The sequence below is a fragment of the Anser brachyrhynchus genome (genome assembly GCF_964034855.1).
Source record: "Anser brachyrhynchus genome assembly, chromosome: 1".
NCBI classification, from domain to species: domain Eukaryota; kingdom Metazoa; phylum Chordata; class Aves; order Anseriformes; family Anatidae; genus Anser; species Anser brachyrhynchus.
Genome location: NC_137694.1, coordinates 80989753 through 81016575, shown reverse-complemented (window position 1 = coordinate 81016575; position 26823 = coordinate 80989753). Strand labels below are relative to the sequence as shown.

The 26823-nt window shown below is 37.5% G+C and overlaps 1 protein-coding gene across 2 annotated transcripts in view; it reads right to left on the bottom strand.

Annotated features, from left to right (window-relative positions):
- The window catches only part of VWF (von Willebrand factor), a 148218-nt gene that overhangs the window by 8964 nt on the left and 112431 nt on the right, over nt 1-26823 (bottom strand). For both annotated transcript variants that reach the window (XM_080564567.1, XM_080564568.1), the window contains exons 38-48: nt 26326-26531; nt 22541-22643; nt 22357-22431; nt 21641-21745; nt 20957-21162; nt 19490-19639; nt 12623-12733; nt 10507-10690; nt 9524-9564; nt 3501-3617; nt 145-243 (exon numbers count right to left, since the gene is read on the bottom strand). In XM_080564567.1, coding sequence (XP_080420693.1) covers nt 145-243; nt 3501-3617; nt 9524-9564; nt 10507-10690; nt 12623-12733; nt 19490-19639; nt 20957-21162; nt 21641-21745; nt 22357-22431; nt 22541-22643; nt 26326-26531 — 1397 coding nt within the window. The remainder of the gene's footprint in view (nt 1-144; nt 244-3500; nt 3618-9523; nt 9565-10506; nt 10691-12622; nt 12734-19489; nt 19640-20956; nt 21163-21640; nt 21746-22356; nt 22432-22540; nt 22644-26325; nt 26532-26823) is intronic.

The window sequence follows — 26823 nt, the reverse complement described above, 5'->3', positions numbered from 1 at the left end:
TTAAATAAAATATTTAAATATTTATATAAGCTAACAAATAAAGAAAAAATAAAAAATATTTGTAAGTATTTAAAAATAGTTCATTATAAATTAATAAAATAAAATTAAAATAAAACGATAAAAGAACTAGTTCTTAAAATTTACCTGAAGGTATTGAAGCCTTCCATCTCTCAGTCTGATGCTACATGAAGTTGGCACACATTTTCCACAGCAAGAGCCAGGGATTTCCTGCCTTCTGTAATTCTAGAATGTAAAGAAGTTCACATGGAAAATTTTCTGGGTTGATTTTGTCTTAAGCATGCTTATTTCTAGAAGGCTGTTCTGAGGGGAGGGAAATTCAGTGGACAAAGCGATAGCCAGCAAAATATTGAGAGTTGTTTTGCTTTGTTTGTTTGTTTTTTAACAGGCCTAGACTAGTTCAATCTAATTAATTAGGTACTTTTGTTTTATAAAAACTGGCATTAATCCTTATAATAAATAGGGAGATAAATTTATTTCCAAATACAAAGCCTCCTGTGTCCAATAAATTCAATATTCTTTGACTATAAATGTTGCAAGACAGGGTCCACTAAACAAGAATTAGGAAGGAATAAAAAAATTATTAAAATTTTTAGAGTGGCATACAGTTCACATTTGTGGTGGGTAGGAACTTCTCCATAAAGTTAATGAAGACTGTACAGTGCAACTTGGAAAGTGGTTTTAGAAGCTTAAACTAAGAGAAAAGGGCCAGATAAACATTAAGCAGGGAGAGGGAAAGGGGAGAATGAAGCTGAGATGGAAAGTCTGAACTATGGATGGAAAGAGAAAATGGTCTGATAAAACACAACAGCATCAGAGAGGGTATAAAATCATACAATGAAAAAGGGGAGAAGGAAAGAAGAAGGAAAGAATGGAGCCTGACAAATGGTACAGGAAGGAAAAATGGTGACAGGGAAAGGAATATGAGAGAACAAGCAGCACTAGATGGAGAAGAAGAAAGGTACAGAATGGATAATAGGAAGAAAAAAAGAATGAAGAAAAAACAAAAAAAAAAAACCAGAAACTGAGTTTACACTTGAAGTGTCCCACGATATCCCTCCAGCTGCTACACATGACTAACAGCTGCTTATGATGAGTTGAACATATTAAAGACAACAAACACTTTTTTTTGAGTGAAGGCATGCATGTTACCGCTATGTTTTTTTTTACAGAAAAAGAATTTGGGGAGGGTGGGGAGTTACTATTAAATCATTGGAAGAGAGCCTAGTTCATTGTTATTTAGGTGAACTTCCTCTATTAGCCAAAATGTAAGCACCTAAAGCAGGTCATAAAATGACAGAAAACCCATTGACCTTGATGAACAGAGAATGCTGCAATTGGCTGCTCTTCAACAACCAGTGCATTTACTTTCATAGCTTCAGCATCCAGTAGAGAGCAGGTGCTCCTGAGTACATACTCTACTCCATGATTTTGTCCATTATGAAGGAATTTCTTTTAATCTGGGTATACCACAAAATCAGTGATTGAGACAGGAAAGATCCAAGCGTGTATGTGAATCCTGCTGGCCTCGAGGGGATGAAGATATTACACATCTTATTTGATTTTGGTTTTCCTCAGACTCCACAGTTTCATTACAACGACTATAAAGGGATACATACACCTAGGCCTGTAACCTCTCTTCAGTAGCTGTGCTTAGTAAGTGCTTAATCTCATTGTGCTTAATAAGCCCATCTAGAAATAGATCTTTCTTCAGTTGTTGTTCATTTGTTTTTTGTTTAGTCTGTACATTTGAGTCAAGTGGAGAGAAGGGGCCATTTGGGAATTGTGTGGGTGGTAGAAGAAGCAAGAGTGGAATGTTTCCCCATTTGTTTTTACAGCGTATTTTATTGATTCCTCTACCTTTAATTTCCACAGCTGGCTTCCTGCATTGAAAAGCAAGAATTAATGTTTGTGCATGTCTGCATGGAAGCATATGTATGCACACAAATTTCTGGCCATTGATTCATTCTAGTGTATCTGGGTGCTTTTTTCATTGATCTGCGAGGTTATATTTTGTGAAAGTGAGAAAGATGTTCAGCACCATGCTTAGCCATTTATTTTCCTTTCAGGAATATGTATCTAAAATCCTACCTTATAGGAGCAGTGATAGTAGAGTCCATAACAACACCCAGCTATTCCAAATTCACCCTTTTGTCACAGGGTGCATCTGTACTAGCAAAGAAATTGGGTCAAGGCCTGTTTTCTCACCCTGCAGACAAGTGGAATACATATGCATGTCTAAATTGCCTTCTCCCCATAAAACAGACTGGCTTTTTCTATAGTTTCTGTTGGAAACAGTCCTTCGATTGTGCTAACCACTGACATGTTATATAATGCCTAGGCATTGTTTGTAAGACATGCAAGCTGGGGCACTGCTAAAAATTCATCAGCGTAAGTGGTTGTAGGCCATAACTTGAGCTTACAGTCTTGCTCTGTTTGGTTTATTAGTGAAGATGAAACCACAGAAACTTGACTTACTACATTGTCCATTCAGTTCTACTTAGGGATTGAAAACCAGACTTCCCCAAAACTCTGTCCCCCCTCTTTTGCAAGGACCCTGTCAACCTGTTCTTCTCCTGGATATCAGCCAGGAATCCCATATGATGATGTTAGAGATGTTGCTCTTTGATGCAATGGCCACTGCTTGCACAGCCCCTGTATTTGTCTGAGCCCATTGGCATCCATATATTATCCAGGTGAAGGCAGAAGAGGAGGGTGCATTTTGAGTTTTTCAGTGAAAATTATTTGCTGGTCTATGTTCTTTGGACAGGGGAAAACTAAGGCAGCCTCTACAACTTGTTTAGCTCTCCCTCTTCTTGAGGTACTGGTGCTAAAGCAAAAAATATGTGATTCAGCAAACTAGTTAGGCACTCCAGTCACACTGTTAGTCAGTGGAGTAAAAATGGGAGACATTTGTCCCTGGCTTTTCCAGACAAGATTATTCCTTGCACATGATGGAAGCAGCAGCAAAGACTTCAAAAAGACCAGTGGAACTGATGGGGACAATTACCTCAAATCACTTAAGGCATGGCTGGGGACCAGAAAGAAATATTACTGGGCTCAGCTGTTAGAAAATTTGGAAATAGTCATAGGAAAGCCCTGAAGCAGGGAAATCTGGCTGAGCTGCCAGTCCCAGGATGGACGGATAATATTGTGGTGGAAAGGATAGTTCCTGTTACCAATGATTTGCTAAACCTCATTTTGCCCCAAAGGTAAGTAGTCAGAAATGCACAAGAAAATGTACCTCTGGACCCGAGTACTATGAAAACTTGCCTTTTTCTACACTGTGGATTCAGATCACATTTGATATATTTGATCTAATTCAGGGTAAGAAAAACAAAACGCCATGATTTCTCAGAAAAACTTGAAGAAAGGGCAACAGGTCCCAGAGTTGTACACTACATAAACTGGTATATACAATGAAGAACATGACCTTATCATCAGACACTCTTAATTAGAGCATCCAGACCACTTGTACTTACTGTTGGGCATGGCTCACAACTGAATTTTGTACACGTCAGGCTGTATCTCCGAGAAGACATTGACTGCAGGGAGCAGAGACACGTTGTACATTGATCCACCATCAGACGTTTCCATGGCTGAAACATTAGAAACAGTTTGTAGCCATCAGTGACTGTCTCTTGAGCAAAACTCAAACAAATGAGCAATTTCATCCAGGTTAAGTGTCTTTCATCAAATGTTGTGCTTTAATTCTTCGCAAGAGAAAACAGAAAAACGATGTGCATCCACTTTCCAGAGATCTAAATTTTACATCCACAATCCCTCAACAGGCAACACAGCAGAAGACTATTTTTAAAGTAAATAATTTAGAATTCCTTAATCTGCAAAATGGCATGGGTGTTTCTTACTTCCCTGCTTACAAAGCTAGCAAACAAGCAAGGAGTTCTTGAAAGTGGCAAGGAAGGTTTTGTCACAAGATTTTGTCATGTGTTGGGTGGTTCCCACCAAGTTCATTTTTCCCAAATGTAGTGAATTGATTTACCGACAAGATTTTTTGTTGTTGTGGTCTTTTGTTTTTCTTGAGTGATCACAACCAACAGTTCATGGACAAAAATTACTTGTTATTGTTCTTATAAAAACACTGCTTAGAATCTCTGGAGGCCTAAAAGCTTAAAATCAACACAGACACAAGGAGGGAAAAAAAAAAAGAAAAAAAGAAAAAAAAAGAAAAGAGAGAGAAGGAAAAGGAAAAAGGAAAAAAAAAAAGTAACTGAACGGACTTGTTCATAGTTACAAGAAAAGCAGTGGCTGAGCTGGACCCCAGCACTTTGTTTCCTCGAACCCACCACCTTTTCAAAGCAAGCAAAAATGACATTTAAAACACAGTGGAAAATGCCAAGATATTAGATGGAAAAGAACAGGATGTGAAGTTAACAGTAGGATTCCTAGCACTTAGAGGAATTCTAAATCCAAATTCTTTCTGCCTCACAAGTATACAGCCTTTCATTTGAGCCTCAAAATACAAAACCAGTATGGTTGTATGGAGTGCATTTAACGGGCCCAAAGAGTTGTGGTGAATGGAGTCAAATCCAGTTGGAGGCCAGTCACTAGTGGAGTCCCCCAGGGCTCAGTACTGGGGCCGGTCCTCTTTAATATCTTTATCGATGATCTGGATGAGGGGATTGAGTGCACCCTCAATAAATTTGCAGACGACACCAAGTTAGGTGCGTGTGTCGATCTGCTCGAGGGTAGGAAGGCTCTGCAGGAGGATCTGGATAGGCTGGACCGATGGGCTGAGGTCAACTGCATGAAGTTCAACAAGGCCGATTGCCGGGTCCTGCACCTGGGGCGTAACAACCCCAAGCAGCACTACAGGCTGGGAGATGAGTGGTTGGAAAGCTGTCTGGCAGAGAAGGACCTGGGAGTACTGGTTGATAGTCGGCTGAATATGAGCCAGCAGTGTGCTCAGGTGGCCAAGGAGGCCAACAGCATCCTGGCTTGTATAAGAAGCAGTGTGGCCAGCAGGTCTAGGGAAGTGATTGTCCCCCTGTACTCGGCTCTGGTGAGGCCACACCTCGAGTACTGTGTCCAGTTTTGGGCCCCTTGCTACAAGAAGGAAGTCGAGGTGCTCGAGAGAGTCCAGAGAAGGACAACGAGGCTGGTGAGGGGTCTGGAGAACAAGTCTTATGAGGAGCGGCTGAGGGAGCTGGGCTTGTTCAGCCTGGAGAAGAGGAGGCTCAGGGGCGACCTTATCGCTCTCTACAGGTACCTTAAAGGAGGCTGTAGCGAGGTAGGGGGTGATCTATTCTCCCACGTGCCTGGTGACAGGACAAGGGGAAATGGGCTAAAGTTGTGCTAGGGGAGGTTTAGGTTGGATGTTAGGAAGAACTTCTTTACTGAAAGGGTTGTTAGGCATTGGAATAGGCTGCCCAGGGAAGTGGTTGAGTCACCATCCCTGGAGGTCTTTAAGAGACATTTAGATGTTGAGCTTAGTGATATGGTTTAGTGGAGGACTTGTTAGTGTTAGGTCAGAGGTTGGACTGGGTGATCTTGGAGGTCTCTTCCAACCTAGACGATTCTGTGATTCTGTGATTTTCACACACACACAAAAAAAAAAAAAAAAACTAATAAAGTAAATAGACACTGAATAGCACAAGATAATTAAAGCTTTGAATCATAGTCAGTGGACTATCACTGCTGACTTCACTGAGAAAAGGAATTTCCTATGCTTACACTATGCATATCCTCAAATTCCTTTTTCTTCCACACAAGTAAACATTCAAAATCAAGAAGCAAGCCAGAGTAACTGTGTAAAAGTATGGGTTTATGGGTAGTTCTGAGCCAATACTCCCACATATACACTGAAGAACGAAGGTTCTTAATAAAGAATATTAATAACATTCTTACACTGGACTCCAGCATAATAGATGCCTTCAGAGCATAGTGGCTTTCAGTAAAGCACCAACAACAGAAATCACTCTCTTCTTAGTTTATGAAGGTCTAGAAAAAAGATTCTCCACAAATAATATGACAGAGGTTGTAATAACAATGGGAAGGTCCTGATCTTTTAACAATTCAGCTCAAGACCTCAACATAGGACTCTTCACCTTTTCCAGTTTAATCTTTTATAGTGAATATAATGACATTAATCTGGAGAGTTAAAAGCCCTTGATGTATGGCATGAAGCCACACTCATAACATTTTCCTATAGGTGTGGGATAGATAACAAATGTGATATGAAACATTAAACTCTTAGCATTGGAAACAGTTCAGATATCAGTATAATAGTTCTAGTACAGACTACATGGCCTCAGAAGGCTATCCAATCCACTAGTATTACTCTAATGGTTGATAAGTCTAAACACACACAAGTGCACACACACAAAAGCCTTGCAAATCAAGGAGATGTCCTCATCCTGGTGACATATTTCAAAATATATTTGAATTTGTTCTGCTTACTATCTTAAACATTTAATTCAGGCCCCCTAGAAGTAAATACTTATCACAGAATGCTTCAGTAACACTAGACTTTCACATCATGAAGAAAGACTCAATAAAGCCACAACCAATATTACAATTGATATCCTCTTCATATCTTCTCCTAAGTTCTAAAATCTTAATTTTATAGAAAAAGATAGCTGAAGTCAAGCTTATCACTGCTGTGGGAAGGAACGTAGGGCATGCTGGAGACATGTTGAAACAAAATCCTTACACACAAGTAAGTTCCTTGAACTTTTGGGGGAAGGTCTTACTTTGATCCAAAGTTTGCATCACAGCTTAGTTTTATTATATTTATTTAGTGTATTTAGTGATCAGCATGCAAATGGAATTTAACAACGGATTTCTGTGAACAAACATAGTTTAGCATGACAGAACTGAGTGACATAAAGATTTGATACAACTTTTTCCCGTTATATAATACACCTATCATGTGTTTTCTTGGCTAACATAGAATAAAATGTCAACATCTGCTAACCCAGTGTTAGTCAGTGCAATCAAAATAACCTGCATAAAGCCAAAACCTACTCAGATCTCCTTCAAGACTGCCACTCAGTAAAAGCCTGGGAAAACAGACGAGTGATGCAGATAATCCTTTTGGTAAATACAGCCACCTGCTTGGAAGTCTGCAGTTAAAGCCCACAGAATTGTTAGGAACAGTGGAGTGAAAGCAATACACCAAATTACTGGAATATAATATTGGTAACCAGATACAAGACAAAAATGTAAAGGGATTAAGGACACAGTCAGTTAACAGAACTGCAGTAAAAGACTCGAAACTTGGAACTATTCAATGAATGAGTTAATAGAGAAAAGTTTTCCCTTGATATAAAATAAAATTTGAAACCTATTCTTAAAGGACCCAGAATAAAGTTTTGCAATCCAGGAACTTCTGTGGACACCACATCTTCTTTCCTTATCAGAACTCTGCAACAGTCATTGAAGTAGAAAATAGTGTAAGACAAAGCTGTAGTAACTCAGGCTGCTCAAAAAAATTTAGACATACAGCTAATTAGCTTTAAATAAATAATTAAAAGAAACTATTTTAAGTTAAAAGAAACTATTCATTAAGACAAGTTCTAATTTAAGATCCACTAAATATTTTTATCATTTTTCCATCAAACTTTCCATTTTGTTTAGAAAGTTTTCAAGGTTTATATCTCCTCTCAAATTTCACACTCTCCATCCTGAGAAAATATTTTAGTAACTGTGTTGTTGAATGCTAACTGCCTGATATGGTGCGAAAGGAAAAGCACAGAAGTAATGCAACAGCTGGGGCCTACCTATGCCCTCAAAATCTTTCACAGACTGTGTTTGATAAAATGGACAATTGTCAAGAAGACAACACATTTTAAAAGCTGTAATAAAAGAAAAAAAAGTTTTTATAGAGATCCAGATAGCAAACAAAAATGAATCAAACTAGTTTAGTGTCACCTGAAACACTTCACAAGTTCAGGCCAATTTGGGAAAAATTATTAAAAAGGATTTTTTTTATTATTTGACAAACTGAAATATTTTTTAATCTTCAAAATACAGATACTCCTGGTTTTCCATTCAACATAACATTTTTTTCAAACATTGTTTATGTTTTACTTTTAAGTAATTTTAAAATATTCTAAAATACTTGAAAATTGAGCAAAGACTTTCTCTGACAGGTCAGGTAAGCATTTTGTTGGAAGAGAAAAAATTAGTTGTTCACAAAATAACAGCATGCAGCTGAAAAGACATCTTTTTGCAACACAGAATAATATATATTTAACTCCTGTATGACAGAAGGTGACAGGAGTTGGCAATTATACTACATGAAATTGTCTACAAGTATGGCTTTTATAAAATGCCACAACTAGTTTTGACAACATACTACAGAGAGACAAATAAAGGAATCAAAGAGAAAGGAGATTATTTCAGATTTAAGCACTTTAAAACCCTTCTCCCAATGTTCTGACAGAAAGGCACAATTACTTCTTGGATTTAGTTCTATAGGGAAGTAATCCTTATACAGAATGATGGATGGTTGATGACAGGGCTTTAACTCTAATAAATTGATGAACTTGTGCCTATCAAATATGGAAAAAAAATGGAAGAAATAGATGGGGAGAGGTTCTGCTGTACCTCGAGAGCACAAAGAGATATGGGTAAACTTACTTCTTCGATAAAAGAAAAAAATGTGTTGTCAATGCAAGAATACATAGGTTAAAAGTTAGGTTAAATGAATAAAGAGGACCTGTTTCCTAGGGGGATGTTGAGAATCCTTAGAGTTCTTTGACACCAGAGGTGCTGCCAGAACATGGATTTAGGGAAACAACGGACAATTGACTGAGCTCTCCAAAGATAAATTCGGCATAAATGAGATCAGATGCTTAACTCCAGTCATTCCCACTGTCAGGGACTGGGTTAAATATGTCTTAATCTATCCACTAAATATGCAGTTGAGAAAAAACTTCCTCTGAGGGCATATCAGCAGGGATCTTGAAAGGGGGCTGAGGTCAAAGACTGAGGAAGCTCAGCTTTCCTGTTCCTGCTAATAGCCAAGGAGGGAGACCCCTTTTTCCACACAGGTGGAGCAAGAATTTCCATCTTTTTTTAATCCGCCTTATCCTCTAGGTAGAATACAGGAAGTTTTCCCTTCCCCAAGGTGGGCAAGGATCATCTCTGAGATTATCCCTTGCAGATAGTTTCCGGTGTGTTTGGTAACCTGCAAGACATTACACAAGGCAGATTACCACAGTTATCTAAGCACTTTTTCCTCAAGCACCCTTCACTTTTTCCTTCAGTCGTCCAAGATAAAGAAATATTACTGTCCCATTTTGAGGAGATGCTCGTTGTCATACAGGAAAACCTGTGGAAGGGTCATGAAATGGACTTAATAGCACAGAGCCCCTTGCCACTCTTTTGGATGCAACGTGTGGGGATTCTGGCTGTACAAAGCTACCCTGTACACTTATGTATATTCTGACAAGTCTGTGTTTTTCAAAAGCGCATTCAAATATCTTACCAACATAACAAATATCTTACCAACATAGCAAATAAAAGCATCAAGTCTTACCCCAATAACAGTGCCATTCAAAGGACAGCCATTCACAGGTACTGAAAGAGAGGATAATATTCCATTTAACATTATGATTATCATATCATTATCTCGACTTAATAAACCACAAGTATGCATTTTTGACTCATTAGAGTTCCAACTGAGGACATTTAGATCAAGTTTCATTGTAAATAGGTGCAAATTAGCCCTCTTATATTATATTTTATAATATAATAATTTTTATAGCCCTCTTATATTTTCAAAGATAACAATTTGTCAATTATCCTGATATGCATCTCCAAACATTCGTTGGTGAGTTGTTGTTTTCTTTAAGAAGTACATGGTAAAATGTAGATTTTTACCCTCCATTTCAAGCCTCTTGCCCTCAGAAGATGCACTCATAGGCTTTCTGCAAGTTATAGCACCTATTTCTCCTCCTCCTTCCACTGCAATTCCTTACCCTATGGTTCCTTATATACCTGTCAATTAAATATGAATGGGAGTATTTGCAGACTGAGTCCAAATAGCCAAATCTTTTGATTTGTATTTTTGATCCAAGACTGTGCTAATAAATGGATCCAGCCACAACACTCAGAGATGTCCAAAAGACAGCATGGCTGCATGGAAACTTCCTGTTCATAGCAGGTGTTGATGATAGAATTGGACTTTTCTAAGATAAAAGCACATCAAGACCTTGTTTAACTGCTTAACAATATAGGCCAGTGCTGTAATTTGCTGGTAGAGACATACCGTGTTATGTCTCCCTGAAGCAATGCAAAGTAGTGACAATAATAATTAGTCCAAAAGGACACTGTGAACATCACTTGGAAAGTGAAAGTAATAGCAGCAGGAGCTACCATAGTCAATGCCTAAGTTATACAGAGTAGTTTAAAACTGGTATTTTACTTGCATAGTATACACTTTTGAAATTGCTATTGAGAAATAGATCAGCACTAAGATTAACTCTTCAGTGATTCCATTTGTCACCCATTAAGCCTTACCACATCTGCAAGAAGGACAGCAGTCAATTATTTGGTCACAGCGTAATTCAGTTCCCTCTGGACAGTCAGGCACATCCATCTGAGAGCAAGACAGATTCTTTTGCTGTACAAAAACCTCATCATTCACTCGGACACACTCATTGATAATGCAGTCATTAAAGGGGGATCTCCACTCTGTGCCAACCTGACAGGAAACGGTAAAAGGATTAAATTCAGACAACAGTATTTATGCCACTGGAGAAAAAGAAGAGCACCCCCAGACAATGTACTGATTTGCAAAAAGCACATTTACTTCTACAGAAACAGTCTGTTACTCAACAGTTCTTCACAAACCCTTAGTGTGACAATCAGTTTACAGAGTAGACTGCTGCTTGGTTTGCAGAGTATAGAAGTTACAGGAATATCCCTAAGATGAAAATGAAAGGGGCAGGTGAAATAACATGTGAAGAAGGAAATGCAACCTTAACTAGATTTAAGTTTACATTTGTTCCCAGTAGCTGGCTGTACTGCACTGCACTGCAGCAGAGCTGGCCCTCTTTCTGCTGGATCTTGCTGCAAATCATCTGTAGTAGGCCCACAGGAGGCTTTGGCAATTAGCTCTTGAGAAGAAAAGACTTGCAAATGTAAGAGAGACCAGATCTTGTTGATGTCCCACACTGGCTGTTATCACCCATGGGTCAGATAAGGTAGGAACTTTAAATGGTACTTTGGAAAGAGACATCACCACAGGTCAGAAAGACACTGCCACATTTCAGTGCCAGGAGGAGGTGATCACTACTTTAAAGCAGGATGCCTCCACTTGTAATGGACCTTGAATATGCTTCAAGAACAGTGGAAGTGTGAATCAGACCCCTCCCAAGGGGTCAAACATCTTTCCTCAGAAAGTTAATGAAATATTTTCTCTTGTTTGTTAGTTGTTAATGACAGAGGAGCTGAAAGAGGACACAGCAAGAAAGAGACGGCAGAGTATAAGGATCTATTACTCCATCAGGACAACAGAAATCAGTGAGACACGGTGGGACATTAAAATAGACCTTCAGAAGGCTTGATTTATGAAACAGAATAATACTGATCCACGTTAAGGAATGTCCTTGGTGAAACCAGGGAAGAAGCAGGCTGCAGAATATAGCTTACATTTTAAAACAGACAGCATCAGACTATCTTTGTAAAAAAAAGTAATTAAGAAGTTAATATCAAATATGTGAAAGTGAGATGTAGATGTAAGCACAGACACACTTTAATTAATAACACTTACAGAAGAAAAGATGGGGAGGTCTATTATTTTAAATCTATTTAACTTATTGTTCCTGCCTTTCTTTGCTAAATCCAAACTTCTGCATAGGATTAAGCAATTTAATGCTAATGGGGCAGGCAAAGGCTTGCCAAGGCTGGCTGGATTAGGAACAGAACAAACTGAATAGCCTGAAGGAATTTAAAATGTAGGCAAAGAAAGAAAACAATATCGACCTAGTATTCCAGTGGCAGCACACTTTGAAAGGCATGTTGCATGCATTTACTTCCCATTGTGCTCTTTGGAAGAGACATAAAGGAATGCAAAGGGAATAGACACACTGCTGAAAATAAACTGTTATTTTGAGCAGACAACAAGTGTGGCCTAGACCACTGCAGCCTGATCTGATATGCAGCCTACATCTTCAGCAAACAGAGAGCAATTCATGTTTCTATGCTCATTCAGTTCCAGATATTTCACTGTGTAACAAATAGGATATCCTATCTGAGAGGACCATGGAATTCAAGACATCAAATATCCAATCTGCCCACCACCCACAGAGTAATACAAATTAATTAGGATAATTTAAACAATTTGCCTACAGCAAGAGAAGTATAATTTCCCATTAACATTCTTTTGAGCTATGAATCGTGAAATTAGTAATTTTACATACAAAGATGCCTTAGAGCATGAAATGAAAGAGGAGGGTTTGCTCATTAGCAGAATGAAGCAGGTAAGTCACAGAACCAAAATCCATTCTTTCGCAGTACTGCTTGCCTTATAATAGAAATAACTCTCAGGTTCTTTTTCTCCTTCTGTGGAACACAAAATAGTTCCAGGACATTTCTGCTAGAAAAGGAAGTGGCCACTCCACTGTCACCTCACCTCGTGTAAACGAGGAACTGCGTCACCCCGAGGCCACAACAGCTGTTCCTCGCAGGCAGTCTTCTGGCATCTCCCACAACATTCCCCATCTTGGATGATATATTTATATCCCTGTGGGAGAAAAGAAAAGAACTGATTGATTGAGGAAGAGAAGACAAATGAGAAGGTTAATGCAAAAAGAAAACACTGGGATAAATGCTTAATGTCAGCAACTTTTTATGGAAAGAGTATTTTGAAAATAGAACTGTAAGGCCACACAGTGCAATTACAAACAAGTGGTCCACTCAGTTCACCATCCTGTTTAATGGTTAACATTACCTGTCAGAAAAAAAAAATAATAATTTAATTTAAAAGCACACAACATTAGGAGTAAAAATCCAAAGATTTGCCACGAAACAGAAAACAATGACATAAACAAGCAGAAATGGAAAAGGAAAAGGTAAAAGAAAAATGCTTTTGGAGGACACTAGAGTATTTCAACAACATTAAATGCAGCAATAATTTACAAATGTTAGTTTACTGTACGCAAGCAGTTTCTTTTACACATTAGCAAATTGTAAAAAGCAAGCTTCCAGCAATGTGGCCCTACAGAGGAGTGCAAAAAGAAAAAGTAAATCCACTTCTAAGGGTGACTGTCTCAGTTGCCACACTATTTGGAGTTTTCCCCTCAAACTGCATTCATAGCATTTGCATACAGTTTTCTTTCAAAAAAAAAATCTCTTTGAGAATCATTATGTGAAAACATCTGTTTTTACATATGATTGATATCTAATTGTAAGAATTATTTGTATTTAAAAGACTTTTTTTTTAATATAATTCTATTATACAAAAGAAAATAAGAGGTAAAAATTGCTTTGGTGGCATCTTGGATGTTAATCAACACCCAAAACTCTTTTTCCCATCCCTGAGACTTCAGTGTTAGGATTCAGTCTGAGCACACTCAGACATCTGATTGTGCTTGGGCTGAAGCAGAGGGAAGGGGTTGGTCAGACGTGTAACCTGGGGACTAGCTTTGACTGATCATTTCATCCTTTCATATCCTGAAGCAACTAGCCAAATATTCAAACACTGGAGTACCTAAGTGAAAGAAAGCAAGGAACTTTATTCTAATTAGAAAAAAACACATGCTATATTTAACAGTCTGCAAGGGGCAAAATATAACTCTGATTTCAATACAGAGTTCAAGAGAAAAAAGAGTTGTTCTGTCAGAGAAAATACTGTTCATGTGAAAAATGCCAATGACAATAAGCACAATATCTGTTTTGATCTACACCTTCAAACTGAAATAGCTTAAGTATTCCCAACCAACACCACCCTTCATGAACTATCCTTGATTTGCAACATGGGGCACTTAAGCAAGCCTCTATAATCAGCAGACTTTCACATGAAAGAGCATTTTGTATAGGGTCATACAATGTAATAGCCGAGTTTGACCTATCTTTGAGGATAAAGTGCTGCATGATATCTTTTGTTTGATATGAAATTTTATCTACTACATGTGCATGTGAAGCATCTGAAATATGGCATACAACATTTTGTTTGTGTGGTAAACTCAGAGAAATAAAAATCCATGAGTTGTTTGTGCTCAGAGTAAACTCAGCATCCTGACTAAGCAAAACCCAACTGCAGGATTCAAATTTCACGACTCCTGTGTGAAAAAACAGAGCCCTCTATAGAGCAAACAAAACAAGGTGCCATGCAGCAGACTTTAGGTATGATCCATACCACAAAGGCAACAACAAAGATGTGGGTTTTTCACAGTTCAACCTATCTAAGTGGCTCTTTTGGCGTTCAATGAACTCAAGATCTGAGTGCTCTGACTCCTCAGGTGAAGAAACATAGGGGGTCACAGCTTTCAACCTCAGCATCTGCAGAGGCATCTCCTAAGGCAGCCCCTGAATCACCACAGCATACAAACCTGTGTCAGAAGGCAAACCTGCAAACTGCACCAATCCATGAGCTCCTCAAAGAGCAGAGCAACCACCTGTACTCAAGGAGGAAAGTGGACAGTGATTCCCTGCTGTCATACATCTTCCACAGCTTTAGAAATATTTCCCAATTAGAAAACCCTAACTTTTGCATTTAAACCATGAAAATTTGGGCACACAGGACTAAAAATAGCTTTATGTTATGACTAAAAGTTTTAATATTTAATGCTAGATCTAAGAAAAGGAAAAAATATCGTGTATTTTGAGGCGTTGGTTTTTATTGTTGTTTTTAATTAGATGACCCAAGTACAAAGACTACTTGCTACCAGGGTCATACCAGAGCATTTTCCATCTCTTCCTTTATTATCTTTCATTTTCTAGCATATAGACGCTGTAGAGATGCTCTGGTTTGTTCAAGAATCTATTTTCTGCCATTAGCCAATATTCTGCTCATCCTCTTCATCCTCTGAGTTTTCTGGACTGGATCTGCTGCTTAACTTCACCTTCACATCCTGACTTTCCTTTCCTTTTTTTTTTTAAACGTAGAGTTCAAACTTCAAACAGGGTGTTAATACTCAGAAGAAGCCCTCAGTGTCTGGCCATCTGTCACAGTGACATGGAACTCCCTGTCTAAAGGACTACAAAATCCATGTGCCTTGGCAGCTAAGGGAACAAGGCAACACCAGCCACCCTTTGCATTTGGGCAAGTATCCTTAGTAGACTTGCCAGTGATAATAAGCAGCTGCTACAGAGAACCTGACAAGTGTTCAGTTCTGCCAACAGATCTGGCTGTTTTATCACATAAATGCAGAGATAAAATGGCTCTACCATATGGAAGATGAAATTACAAAGATTAAGACATTATACTACATGGTAGGTGGAATTAAGCCTGCTTTTGATTTGGGGCTTGGCTTTGTGACAAATAAAAGAAGAACACAGATTAATTCTGTAGCAATTGGAGAATGCACATTTTGATCTCATCACTCACTCAGGACTATTGGAGCAATCTGCACAGGTGCATTTGTGCAATGTGCATTGTGCACTCCCCTGTTTCATTCCAATGTTGCTCAGGATGCATAGCTCATCTTTTCATGGTTGCTAAGGTTTTGGCCAGAAAACTCTGTCAGCTGCCTTCTGGCCAACAACATAGGAAAGAAATAATGGAAAGTATTACTCAACACCCAGTATTTTTAAAAAGGCTCCAATATTTGCCTTTTACATCTTGAGATGATAGTCCCTAGAGAGCATTAGAGAAACCAAAGAAAATGAAAAGACTGAGAGGCTGAGAAAAAACTAATAGTATAGGTAAAAATGAATTTGGAATGCTGAAAGCAAAATCTTCAGTTGTGATGACTCAGCATAATTCTAGAGATTTCCCTGGAGCTAAGCTCATTTACACCAAGTGAGGACTTAATTCTCTATCTAAAAGTCTCTAGAATATTGAGGTATTTCCTAATTTTTTTAATAAAGTAACCTTGAAAATCCAAACAGGATGTTTGAAATTACTTCTCACCAAGACTTTCACAAATTTTAAATAGGATCCTGCATATCTAATCCTCAAACAACAGTCTTTGTTTGAAATTAATTTATTTGGCGTCCTTAATATGCACTACTAAGCCATTTACTCCCATGCTTTACATGTAGAAGTCAAATTCTGCTACTTCGAAGGAGAATATCAGTATGAAATATTGGAGATTAAGGCTGTGGATTTCAGAGTCAGCATTGATTACAACCATAATTTGCTATGCCTTTCCACATAGGGTACAAATGTTCTTTATTTTAATTTAACACAGTCATCAAAAGTCTTGAATATCTACACTAATTAATTTACACACACTTAGCCAAATGGTTTTGTCTTAAACACTTATCCCAGAAAATTATGCCTCATTCTTCTCATAACCGTGCAATGCTTTAAATTATCCAATACTTTAAATTGCACTCTTTTATATCACTTATTATGTATCTAACTTCAAGAACATTTATAGAAATTAAGAAAGCAATTGCTCCCTTCACTTTAGTACACTAGGGATTTTAAGGTGTTTTGAAAGCTGTTATCCATTTTATCACCATGATTTTCTAAAGAGATAGATTTTAACGTACTCTTAGAGAAATCGTTACTGAAGAAGCTCCAGGAGGGTAAGAAGGTACAGACACCACTCCTCCTTGTGGCAAACGCAATAATTACAATAATTATCTGCTTGCTTTCAAAATTTCGGTAAGAGAAAGATACAAGACAACAGAAGTGAGAGGACTGTGACATGTAATGAGGCAAATCCACAACTGGTTTGCAAATGAGAAGGCTCTATTTGCTATTAATTTGAACATCTTCAAAGAATTTGGGAATCAGTTCATTTTAATGAAACATCCATTCTTTTTCTATAGTGTTTCTTTATGTTCTAAAATAGCAGATCAGATTTGCATTTGATTTTGTCAAGCACATGAGAACAGTAGCACCACTCACTCATCAGGGTGAAGGAGCTAGTTTAAGTGTTTAATTGTTGGGGATTTTGTTTGTTTGTTTGTTTTTGTTGTTGTTGTTTTGTTTTGTTTTGGGGTGGGGTTGGATGTTTTTTGTATTTTGTGTATTTGTTTTTGTTGTTGTATCACTAAGTAGAAAACTGGAAACTGTTTTCACGGAATTCAGATGACATGGACAAAAATGATACTTCACAACTTGGCAACTGAATTAGTAACAGTAAGAGAAGGGAGTATAAACACCATCTTAGTAATAATCTACAATTAAACTGTCTTCAACACCAATACAATGTTCAGTGTCATCTAATCTGAATTGGACAATAAGCATTAGGGTCAATTCAAATTGGACTACAGAAACTCTGTGGTTCTTGATACATAAATTCGCTGAATCAGGAATAAACTAAGGAAAAATAAAATCTGAGCTCTACAGGTTGTCCAACAGCTACTGTTTTGGTACTGCAACTTTGATAGCCATTAAAGGAACAGAAGAAATGACAGAGTTCCAAAACGAATAATTTCCTCCAAGCTTTTTTCTTTGTTTGTTTACTTGTTTGTTTAAAGAAAAGCTTTTTGAGACTGCAGTGCTTAAGACTTATTTGTAAAGAAACTGTAGCTCTGTATTAATGATACTTTCTTAGAATAACAGATTACTGATAAAATTATGGCTATAAGCCAAAATAAAGCCAGATATTTTAGATCTAATATTTCATAATCATTTCCATACTCAAAATGAGTCTCTTTTATGAACTGAACAGAAATCAAAAGGATTCTCTTGCAAAAGCTGTAAACTACCCTCATGGTTTTCACTGCATTGGGCATCTTGAAGTTTTTCTGACCAAACACTATACTTACAGGAAGAGCAGTAGTTTGGGTCGCTTGTTTTTTTGTGTTTTTTTTTTGGGGGGGGGGGGGTTGTTGTTTGTTTGTTTGTTTTGTTTCCTTTTTTTTTTCTTGTGGGTTGATTTTCTGCTCTGGTCCTACACAATTATATACTGTTCAAGTCACAGCACAGGGAAACTTTCAAAAAAACATTTATATTTAGTTCACACCTTCTCATGTGCACATACATATATTCTGTCCAGCTTTGTTCTGATAAGGAGGCAGAAAATTAAATTATATTTAAAAATACAATGATATCAAGGCATGTGAAATTTTTGTAAGCCAAGGGACAATTAGCTTAACAGACTTGAGAAAAGATAATTGTTTTTCATACATCAGCTTGCATAACTGAAATGTTGATAGTCAAATTTGCAATAAATGATAAACTGTTTTAAAATAAGTTAATGTAAATTCAAGTTTAAATTTAAATCAAATCAATCAATATAGAGTTTCTACAGCATTGCTAACTCATCCATGAGGTGCTGCACACACATATTCTATGCCCACTGACAGTCTTTGACTCCCAGACACATTGTCAATGTCCTTCTGAAAGCAAAAAGAACACCTCTAACTTTTCATAGCTGTATTTGCAAAGTTTTCTAATGAAGACTCGGTATGAACAGCGTATGACATATTTGTTTGGAAATTCACTGTATTTCTGAGCAAACAGAGCATGGTTTCTCCTGGAGCTGAAAAAAATCAAGTGACTCTTGTCTCACATTCAGCACTGGAAGACCGAAGATATTACAGAAGCATCCCAGCCAGCACAGTGAATCAAACACAGAAGCAGACTACATGCCCCTTTTTTAAAAGGTTTTGCAGCTACTGCTGTAGCATGCTCTCCCTTTCATTTCCCACTGAGAAATCCCAGCTGAGTGTCATTACAGAATGACACTGTTGAGTCACAGACCAACATGCAAACATTGGCCACTGGACCACTGAAAGCACTGATGTTACAACACACATCTGGAACACATGCTGCTTGGCCAACTCATCAAATTTTCCTGGGCTAATACAATATAGAGCCCAATATAAACATTTAAAAAGCAGTTAAGCAGCTTGAATATTTGTGTACTATTAACTAGCTCATCTTTGCCTCTGCACTGAGGGAAAAAGAAAAATACGAAAGAGCCACTTCTTGGCTTCACTTCACAGTTCATGGGAGAGACAACCTATGGGAAAAACTCTGGGTCAGTAAAAGATTTACAGAGAATATTCTGAATCTGAACTCACAGACTGTGAACACTGGACCACAGAGTAGGGAGGAGCTTCTTTTCCTGAATGTAATTGTCTAGTACCATCAAGAACAGTCAGTTAATCTATGTATACACTGAAAGTTTTAGAAAGAGGCAAAATATATTTGTGGTGGTCTCTAACATTTGCAGCATAACTTCTCTTCTAAAATAAAGTCAGTAATACTTAGGCCCTCTAGACTCTGTTCTCAAGATAATTCATTGCTACGATACTTATTTTCTGTTTTTCTCTAGTTTCTCTAAACATGCAGGTCTAAAAAGAATCATTTTAGTTCCCTATCAGGACTCCGCTGACTAATGCAGATGCTCATTGTGTGAGTAATGTTACTCACCCGAGAGCAGAAAGTGTTACATATTTTGTCACGACATTCCATCATCTGAAGTCCTGTAATGTCATCTCTTGTACTAGTGCAAGAACATTCTCTGCAACCATCTTCCCAGGTCTTCCCAATGGGGTAGACAATGTTGTTGTGCACACACACCTATGGAATACAACAATTTATACATGAAAGAATACTGTGCTGCTGTAAGGACACGCTGCTGGCTTCAGAAGGCTGATTTTTAAGACATGAAACCCACCATAAGATTTATTAATATTTTGAAGACAGTAGAAACACAAGATCTTAAATTTGTGGCCACTCTTTTGAGGAAAGGAAAGTAAGCACAGCCGAAGCTGCTGTTTTATAAAGAATGAATTGGAGACTTTTATTTGCATTGAGTGGAATTGCCCAGGGTCTGACTCAGTTTCACTGTAAGTATAATGTGATACAACATTTAGAGATGATAAACAGCGAGTCCTGTAGAAGGAGCCATGCACACAAAACTTCTGCCAACTGTATCTGCTAATCTGAAAAGATACTACTTTGGGCTACAAGCATTCATTCTTGTATCCTTAGGCCACCACAGCTACCACAAAAGCAGTGCCATCTTTTATATTGCACTCTCTATTAGTAAATTTTACAACACGTTATTAAAGACATGAATGTCTGTTAATTTTATAGATGTAGAAAGTAGATCACGGAGAAATAAAATGACTTATGCAAGGTCATGAACTACTCAGGAGTAGAAAATCAAGCTTAGATCTCCTGAGCTGCAAAACAGAGTAACCCTATATTAAGCTGCTAGGTAAGGTTGCTTTAGTGAACACGTTATACTGCCCTGCAACTTTTCCTTAAGCAACCTTACCTTGAAGGTTAACATAATATAATGGCTTAATAAAAAGTTGGCAAAATTAGGAAAAATTCATCCTTGTGAAGCTTTAACAGAGTTAGGTACTGATCTGGAAAAAAAAGTAAAAGTGGCCATGTAGTTTATGTAAGATACAATGCCTCATTAGGTAGAGGCAAATGTAATCAAGACACACAAGGAGTATAGGTATAAGGTGTCCCAAATATGTCAATAAATTAATATAGGATTGAAAGTATGCAATTCTAAAATACAGTAACTGTACTCATCCAAAAGCACATACATGTTATCAATAAATAAATAAATACATCAGAATGGCCTCTGAAATTCCAAACGTCTGAATGGCCTTGAAGTTTCAAAAGGTTACATATAGATATAATTATCTGAGTATCTCAAAGTGACAAAAAAAATGTGTTGGTTACATCAGAACAAAATGACCGTAATGAAACAAGCACAGTATATTGCAAGGGTGCATTTTTCTCACAGACATGTAAATTAAAAATGTATCATTTTCAGGTAGTCTGTTTGGTCTTTTGTTTATATCTATCTACCCTCTTACTGTGATGTTGCCCCCCTGTATGCAAAAGATAATCTTATCTGTTCATCCCGCTTACCGTTCCTGGAACACAGGTAGTAGATATGCAGCCGCAGTCATTGGTGAGAGATCTGGATAAATATCCAGGAGGGCAGCTCACTGTCGAGTTAGTACAGCTGCAGGTACACTCATATTTATCACAGCACTCTGTCTTCTTAACAGTCAGCTCCCGATGTGGTGGGCAGAAAGGTCTTTGAACTAGACTGCATGCTTCTCTGTTACAAGCTAGCAGAAAAAGGTTAAGCACAGAGCATTTCAGAGCACTGCAAATGAACAGGACAGTTCTCTGGCAGCAAGGCACTAATTGCTACTGCAAACTGTTATACATCTACTTAATAAACCAAGAAGTAATGCAGATATAAAAGACCCAGGTCAAAGATTGTACTGCAGGTTCAGAAGTTCCTATCCTGACAAATACATATATATATCTTCTCTCATATACAGAAAGATTTATAAAATAAACATAAGGGTCAGTGCACACATATCCAAGAGTACAGTGTTTGTCTTTTCCTTAATTCAACAGTGTACTCAGAAAGTGCCAACAATAACTTTCTTTCAAGTCTGTGAAATCATTGTATGTCTACTGGGCTCCCAAAGAAAATCTTTCAGAGGGAAAATGTAGTGCATAAAGGTTGTTGTCCGTGTTGTTCAAATGCAGTGCTCCAGTATCACTCAGTGCTAAATATACATATACATATCTTACCACATGTATAATTTGGTCTGCATTCTCCAGGGTTGGTCAGTGCAAGCTGCAGGCCAAACTCACAGACAGGGACAGGAGGCAAATCGCATGAAACTAGATCACAGACTAAGAAGAGAAATTGAGAGAGTGGTCAAGACCATGACTGACTAGTTAGTCTTCTAGAAAAGACATACACATGCAGGTACGTCCCCATTTCATTTATTCCCTACACTCAATTGTTATCTTAAAATACGAAGCAAGTTAGATTTCAGCAGGTCAGTGTTTGTTTTCAAAAATAGCTAAGGGAACAGTTCAAGTTTAGGTTATGAAGATTCTAGTTCTGATTTTGTACCTAATGTGCAAACACAGATCACACAAAAATAGGTACTTGGAAAAAAAAAAAAACGACACTTTCAGTGTGTCACTTAGGAAAAAAAATAAAATAAAATAAAATAAAATAAAATAAAATAAAATAAAATAAAATAAAATAAAATAAAATAAAATAAAATAAAATAAAAATAAAAACAATTCTCTATTCCCTTCTTCATCTCTTAAAAAGGGGCAAAGTCAAGTTTGAAGTTTCCTCTTTTTTTTTTCTACACAGATGATAACTCAGTCATTCAGTGGGTTAAAAATTTAAAAAAAAAATGTGTTAAAGAAAGATGCAGATTTTATACCTTTGAAACATCTGATAAAAACACGTACCAAGAAGAATCCAATGGTTTATGAGAACCTACCACACTCATATTCGGGGCAGCACTGGCTGGGGTCCCTGCGGAGACGAGGAACTTCACAGGGACCACACCGAACAGCTGGAGTGAGAAGAAAACATTCACAAAATAAGCTTGGATAAGAACTAAAATGCTAGGTTAAAAAAAAATCAGTTCAAGTCCAATCATACTCAGAGCTAGACCAACTTACATTTGGTAGTAGTGCAAGGTCGGAGAGTGCAGTTTACTCTCCTATTGTCTAGACATGTGCAGATCTTGCAGGGCTCATTGGAGGGAATCCATGTTTCCATGGGCTGCATGGAAAGGAAAAAAACTGTTAGAAATAAATCTAATAATCTAATATCCTGATCACTGTTGTATTGGTGGTAGGAGTAGGTGAGAAAAATTACTGTGAAAAACACGAAGACTACATGAGAGATTAGTTGGTTGCTCTGTTAACAGTAAGAATCCAAGGAGATGCATAATTATGAAATGACTGTAGTGTACCAATTTAACAAAACATGTAAAGTATGCATGAATGAGATGAGGAATTACTATTGTTTTATGCACAAGAAATGCTCAGATGTTATGAATGCAATCACAAGCTATGGTGAGAGTAACAGTGGACTACATACCATGATGGATGTTTAGTGATAATAAGGGAACCAATGATATTTTAGGAAATACATAGAAGTGGCTTCCTTCCCAAATTAGTGGTACTTAAACACAGAGAAATAAACAGTGCGTATTTTTGATCAAGAATATGTTGGGTCTCACCACTTGATTTCCCAGTGGTTTGCTGGCTGGAAAAACGCTATAGCAAGCCCAAATCTGAAACAATCACTCCTGTACTGATTACCAAGAGCTAATAAGCATACTCAGAAATTGCCAGTAAAGTACATCATTATTCAACCACTGGTCTCTCTCATTAGAGAGAGGAAAATCATTGATTTTAAAGATGTAGTTACCTATAAAGAGCTATATACATTTAACATCCATTTGAATAAGTAGATAAGAGTGAAAAAATGCACTATGGAACAATAAAGTTAATTTGCACAGTCAGTCCAGGTTCTGGGTAAGAACATGTAAAGTAGGTTAGGACACCACTACGGGAAAATGTGTCAACCAGAAATCTCTGTAATGCATTTTATAAAAGCTTGCTGAGACCCTCAGTAATAAAGAAAGGAAACATATTGCCACCTGCACCTAGAGATATCTATGTACTTTAAGACATTAAAGGAATCTGAAAGGACAATAAAAATGATATTTTACTTTCAAAGGTTAACACCATGGCAAGGATAAAACAGGAGGCATGCCAGAACAAGCCAACCAGAGGTTTTACAAAGCTTAGAAGCCATATCGCATAGGGTTGGTTAATCCGCAAGAAATCTATTTTAGTCAAGGAAAGCTTTCATTGACGTATTTCTAGTAAAGAACATTATCTCAGGGCTTGAGAAAGCCACTCAGAACCCTCTGCCAGAGCTTTCAATGGACTCAGGGTTAGGAAGTCCTGAGAAAGAAGCGGATAGGGAATGCCTACATTTGCAGACAGTGATGTGAAAAGCATTTAGACATTTTGGAACACAAAGCAAGAATCACAACTTTTACTCTAACATTTTCACCAGCCTCAATTTTCTGACAGGTTTTCCTCAGCATAAATAAGTCTCTTTCTAATATCAGATGACATAACAAAAGATAGAACAGTGTTAGTAGAGCTCTGTATAAATATCAGTATTGAGAATCCAATAAGCCCTAGCACTATCTTGGGAAGAATGGAACAGAAGAAAGAGCACCAGAGGGAAAGACGAAGTTTAAGGAAATCATAACCCACTACAAGTTGCACTGCCTGATGTATTGCTCGCACAGCTAATCCTGCAGTGGAGGATACACAAAATGGCTGTGTGAGCTGATCCTGCCCTGCCTGCCTCTTCCCCATCCACACAGCAGCTGCATCGAAGCCTTGCCATTGGGGTACAGGCTAGAGGTTCTCAGAGTTAAGACTCCACTAAGGGGTGTGTGACAACTCGCATGAATTTCAGAACTTCTGCAGAAAGAAGCAGATATCACTGCAAACATTATTCTCAAAATGTGTGCTGAGCTTTTCTTCATGAGAGCTTGAAGCAATTATTTAAATGGAAAATGCACTACAATGCCCAAGGATTCACGGATTGAAGGATACAGACCCTACGCTTTAATCTACACTTGTAATAACCATTTCATATAGAATCATAATATAATAACAATAGTTCTTAGGCTCTCTGGGAGTTTTGCACAGCTGATCTGTGTTTAGGATAGAAATTACATACATTGCATGCTATTCTTTTTCTGTCAAGAGAAATAATAAGAATTTTTTTAAATTCCTCTTATTACACAAAAATTACTTCTTTTTTTTTTTTACCGGCTCTATAAGCACTACACAAAACCAACAATACTGTATTTAAAACAAAGATCCACAACAGAACACACAAAAACGAAGGCTACATGCATGGAGATACTGTAACCTTAAAACAAAAGCTAATACAAAATACAAGCCAAATGTGCTGAATCCACCTCGCCTGAGCTGTGCTGTGGCAGCACCAGCAGGTGGCGGGCGCAGTGAAAGTAAGGTGACTCGTGTGGTTCCTGCACTGGAACAGGAGTGCTCTTACCACTTGCTTCACCAAGTCAAGTGCATTACTCGCGAGTACGCTATGACAATAAATAAATAAATAAATAAATAAATAAATAAATAAATAAATAAATAAATAAATAAATAAATAAATAAATAAATAAATAAATAAATAAATAAATAAATAAATAAATAAACAGATAAATAGATAAATAAATAAATAAATAAATAAATCTTGATCTTACGCTAATCAATGCAAACTGTATTTAAAAAAGGTGTTTCATCCAAAAACTGCCTTTTTTTCCTTTCAGATTAACTGCACACATATATTGCTGAACTAAATGCGAGTCTACGTCTGTGTTATAAAGTTATTCAGAGTACATTTATTTATATGTTAAAATTCAACTTTTTTACTGAAAAAATAGACCACACACACAGACTTCTGTTATTTACAGAAAATCCGTGTTACAAAAATGACTGGCTTTAACAGCAGATTTTGCAAGTATGATAAGACCATCCAAAAAACTCCTAAGAATCTAAAGCCCATAAAATACTTAAACTAAAGCCTTCTTAAAGTCCCATAACAAAACTGAAGATTTAAGAGGTCTGGCTGACTTAGATGAAAACTCTCAGAGTTAAGAAGCTGTGGGTGAAGAGGAACAACACCACACCCACAACAGGATATAAGGAGGTGCTTGTGCACCCACTTGTGTGATATTGAAGGGGAAATCAACAGTCTGTTTCACTGAAGTCTGGCACCCACCACTCACAGCTATTACCCATCCCATTCTGCCACAGAGAGGTCTGACTTAGCTGAGGAAAGTGGATTTTCAAGAAAAATAAAATGATGAATTCCATCAAAAGAATGATCCTCATCTGCATGTATTTCTTGCTTAAAAAAAAAAAAAAAAAGGAGGTAGGCTAGTATGGCTTGACATAAGGTCATCTTGGTCTCACGGCTCCACACCAACCACAGAAAATATTTCAGCTTGCTTTTCAAAGGTAATACTATACATTTTAAGCAAGTGTTCAAGATTAATGATTAAATTGTCAACTGGTAAAAGCCTGCTGAATGGAAATGTTTATCTTGGTAAATGTTGACTTACGCCATCCCTCCTTTTTTCCCTCTAGCCCTCCCTCCACACAAATTTGTCATGCATTTCCGGGTGTGTATAGACCCAGCTGTGAATTTTATATCCATCCCAGCCAATTTCACACTAGGTTCACACTAGGGGAGCTACATGGGGCCAACAGCCGGCTGGTTATGAGGAACTGAGCTAGAAAATAAAGCATCCAAAGGGAAAAGTAGTTAGACTTACAGGACAGACTTACTTGCAAAAGTACAAACCCCAACCACTTACAAAGGTACCTGCTAAGTATATAGTTACCTGATGGTGCGTGCCATCTTCACTGATGCATTGTGTGCAGACCTCTTCACCAACACAGCTGTCATTAAAAATCACCTGTCCATCTGGACAGAAGCAGCCCTCTGTGGGATAATCCTTGCAGACACTGAGTTTGGTACTATTCTCACAGTGCTTTATGCAGGCTTTGTGACAGTGATCATATATCAAATATGTGGGACATTTCATTGCTGGGGAAGACAGAAAAAAACTCTTTAGATGCAGATTTGAAATGGAGAGTGATGTTTCCACCCATACATTCTCCAGAATTCTGCTGAGTTTTTTGAAAGCCATCATCTGATGAACATATTTTGTCCTCTGCAGCCATTAACATCTTTGAAAAAATATCTTTAAGAATAGCAAAATATGCAGTAGAAACTGATTGAAGTCATTAAATGACAGTCCATGGAAATAATCATCAAGCTACACTTTCAGGTCCCATGAATCAACATAGAACAACTTACTCCAATAATGTTTTAAATG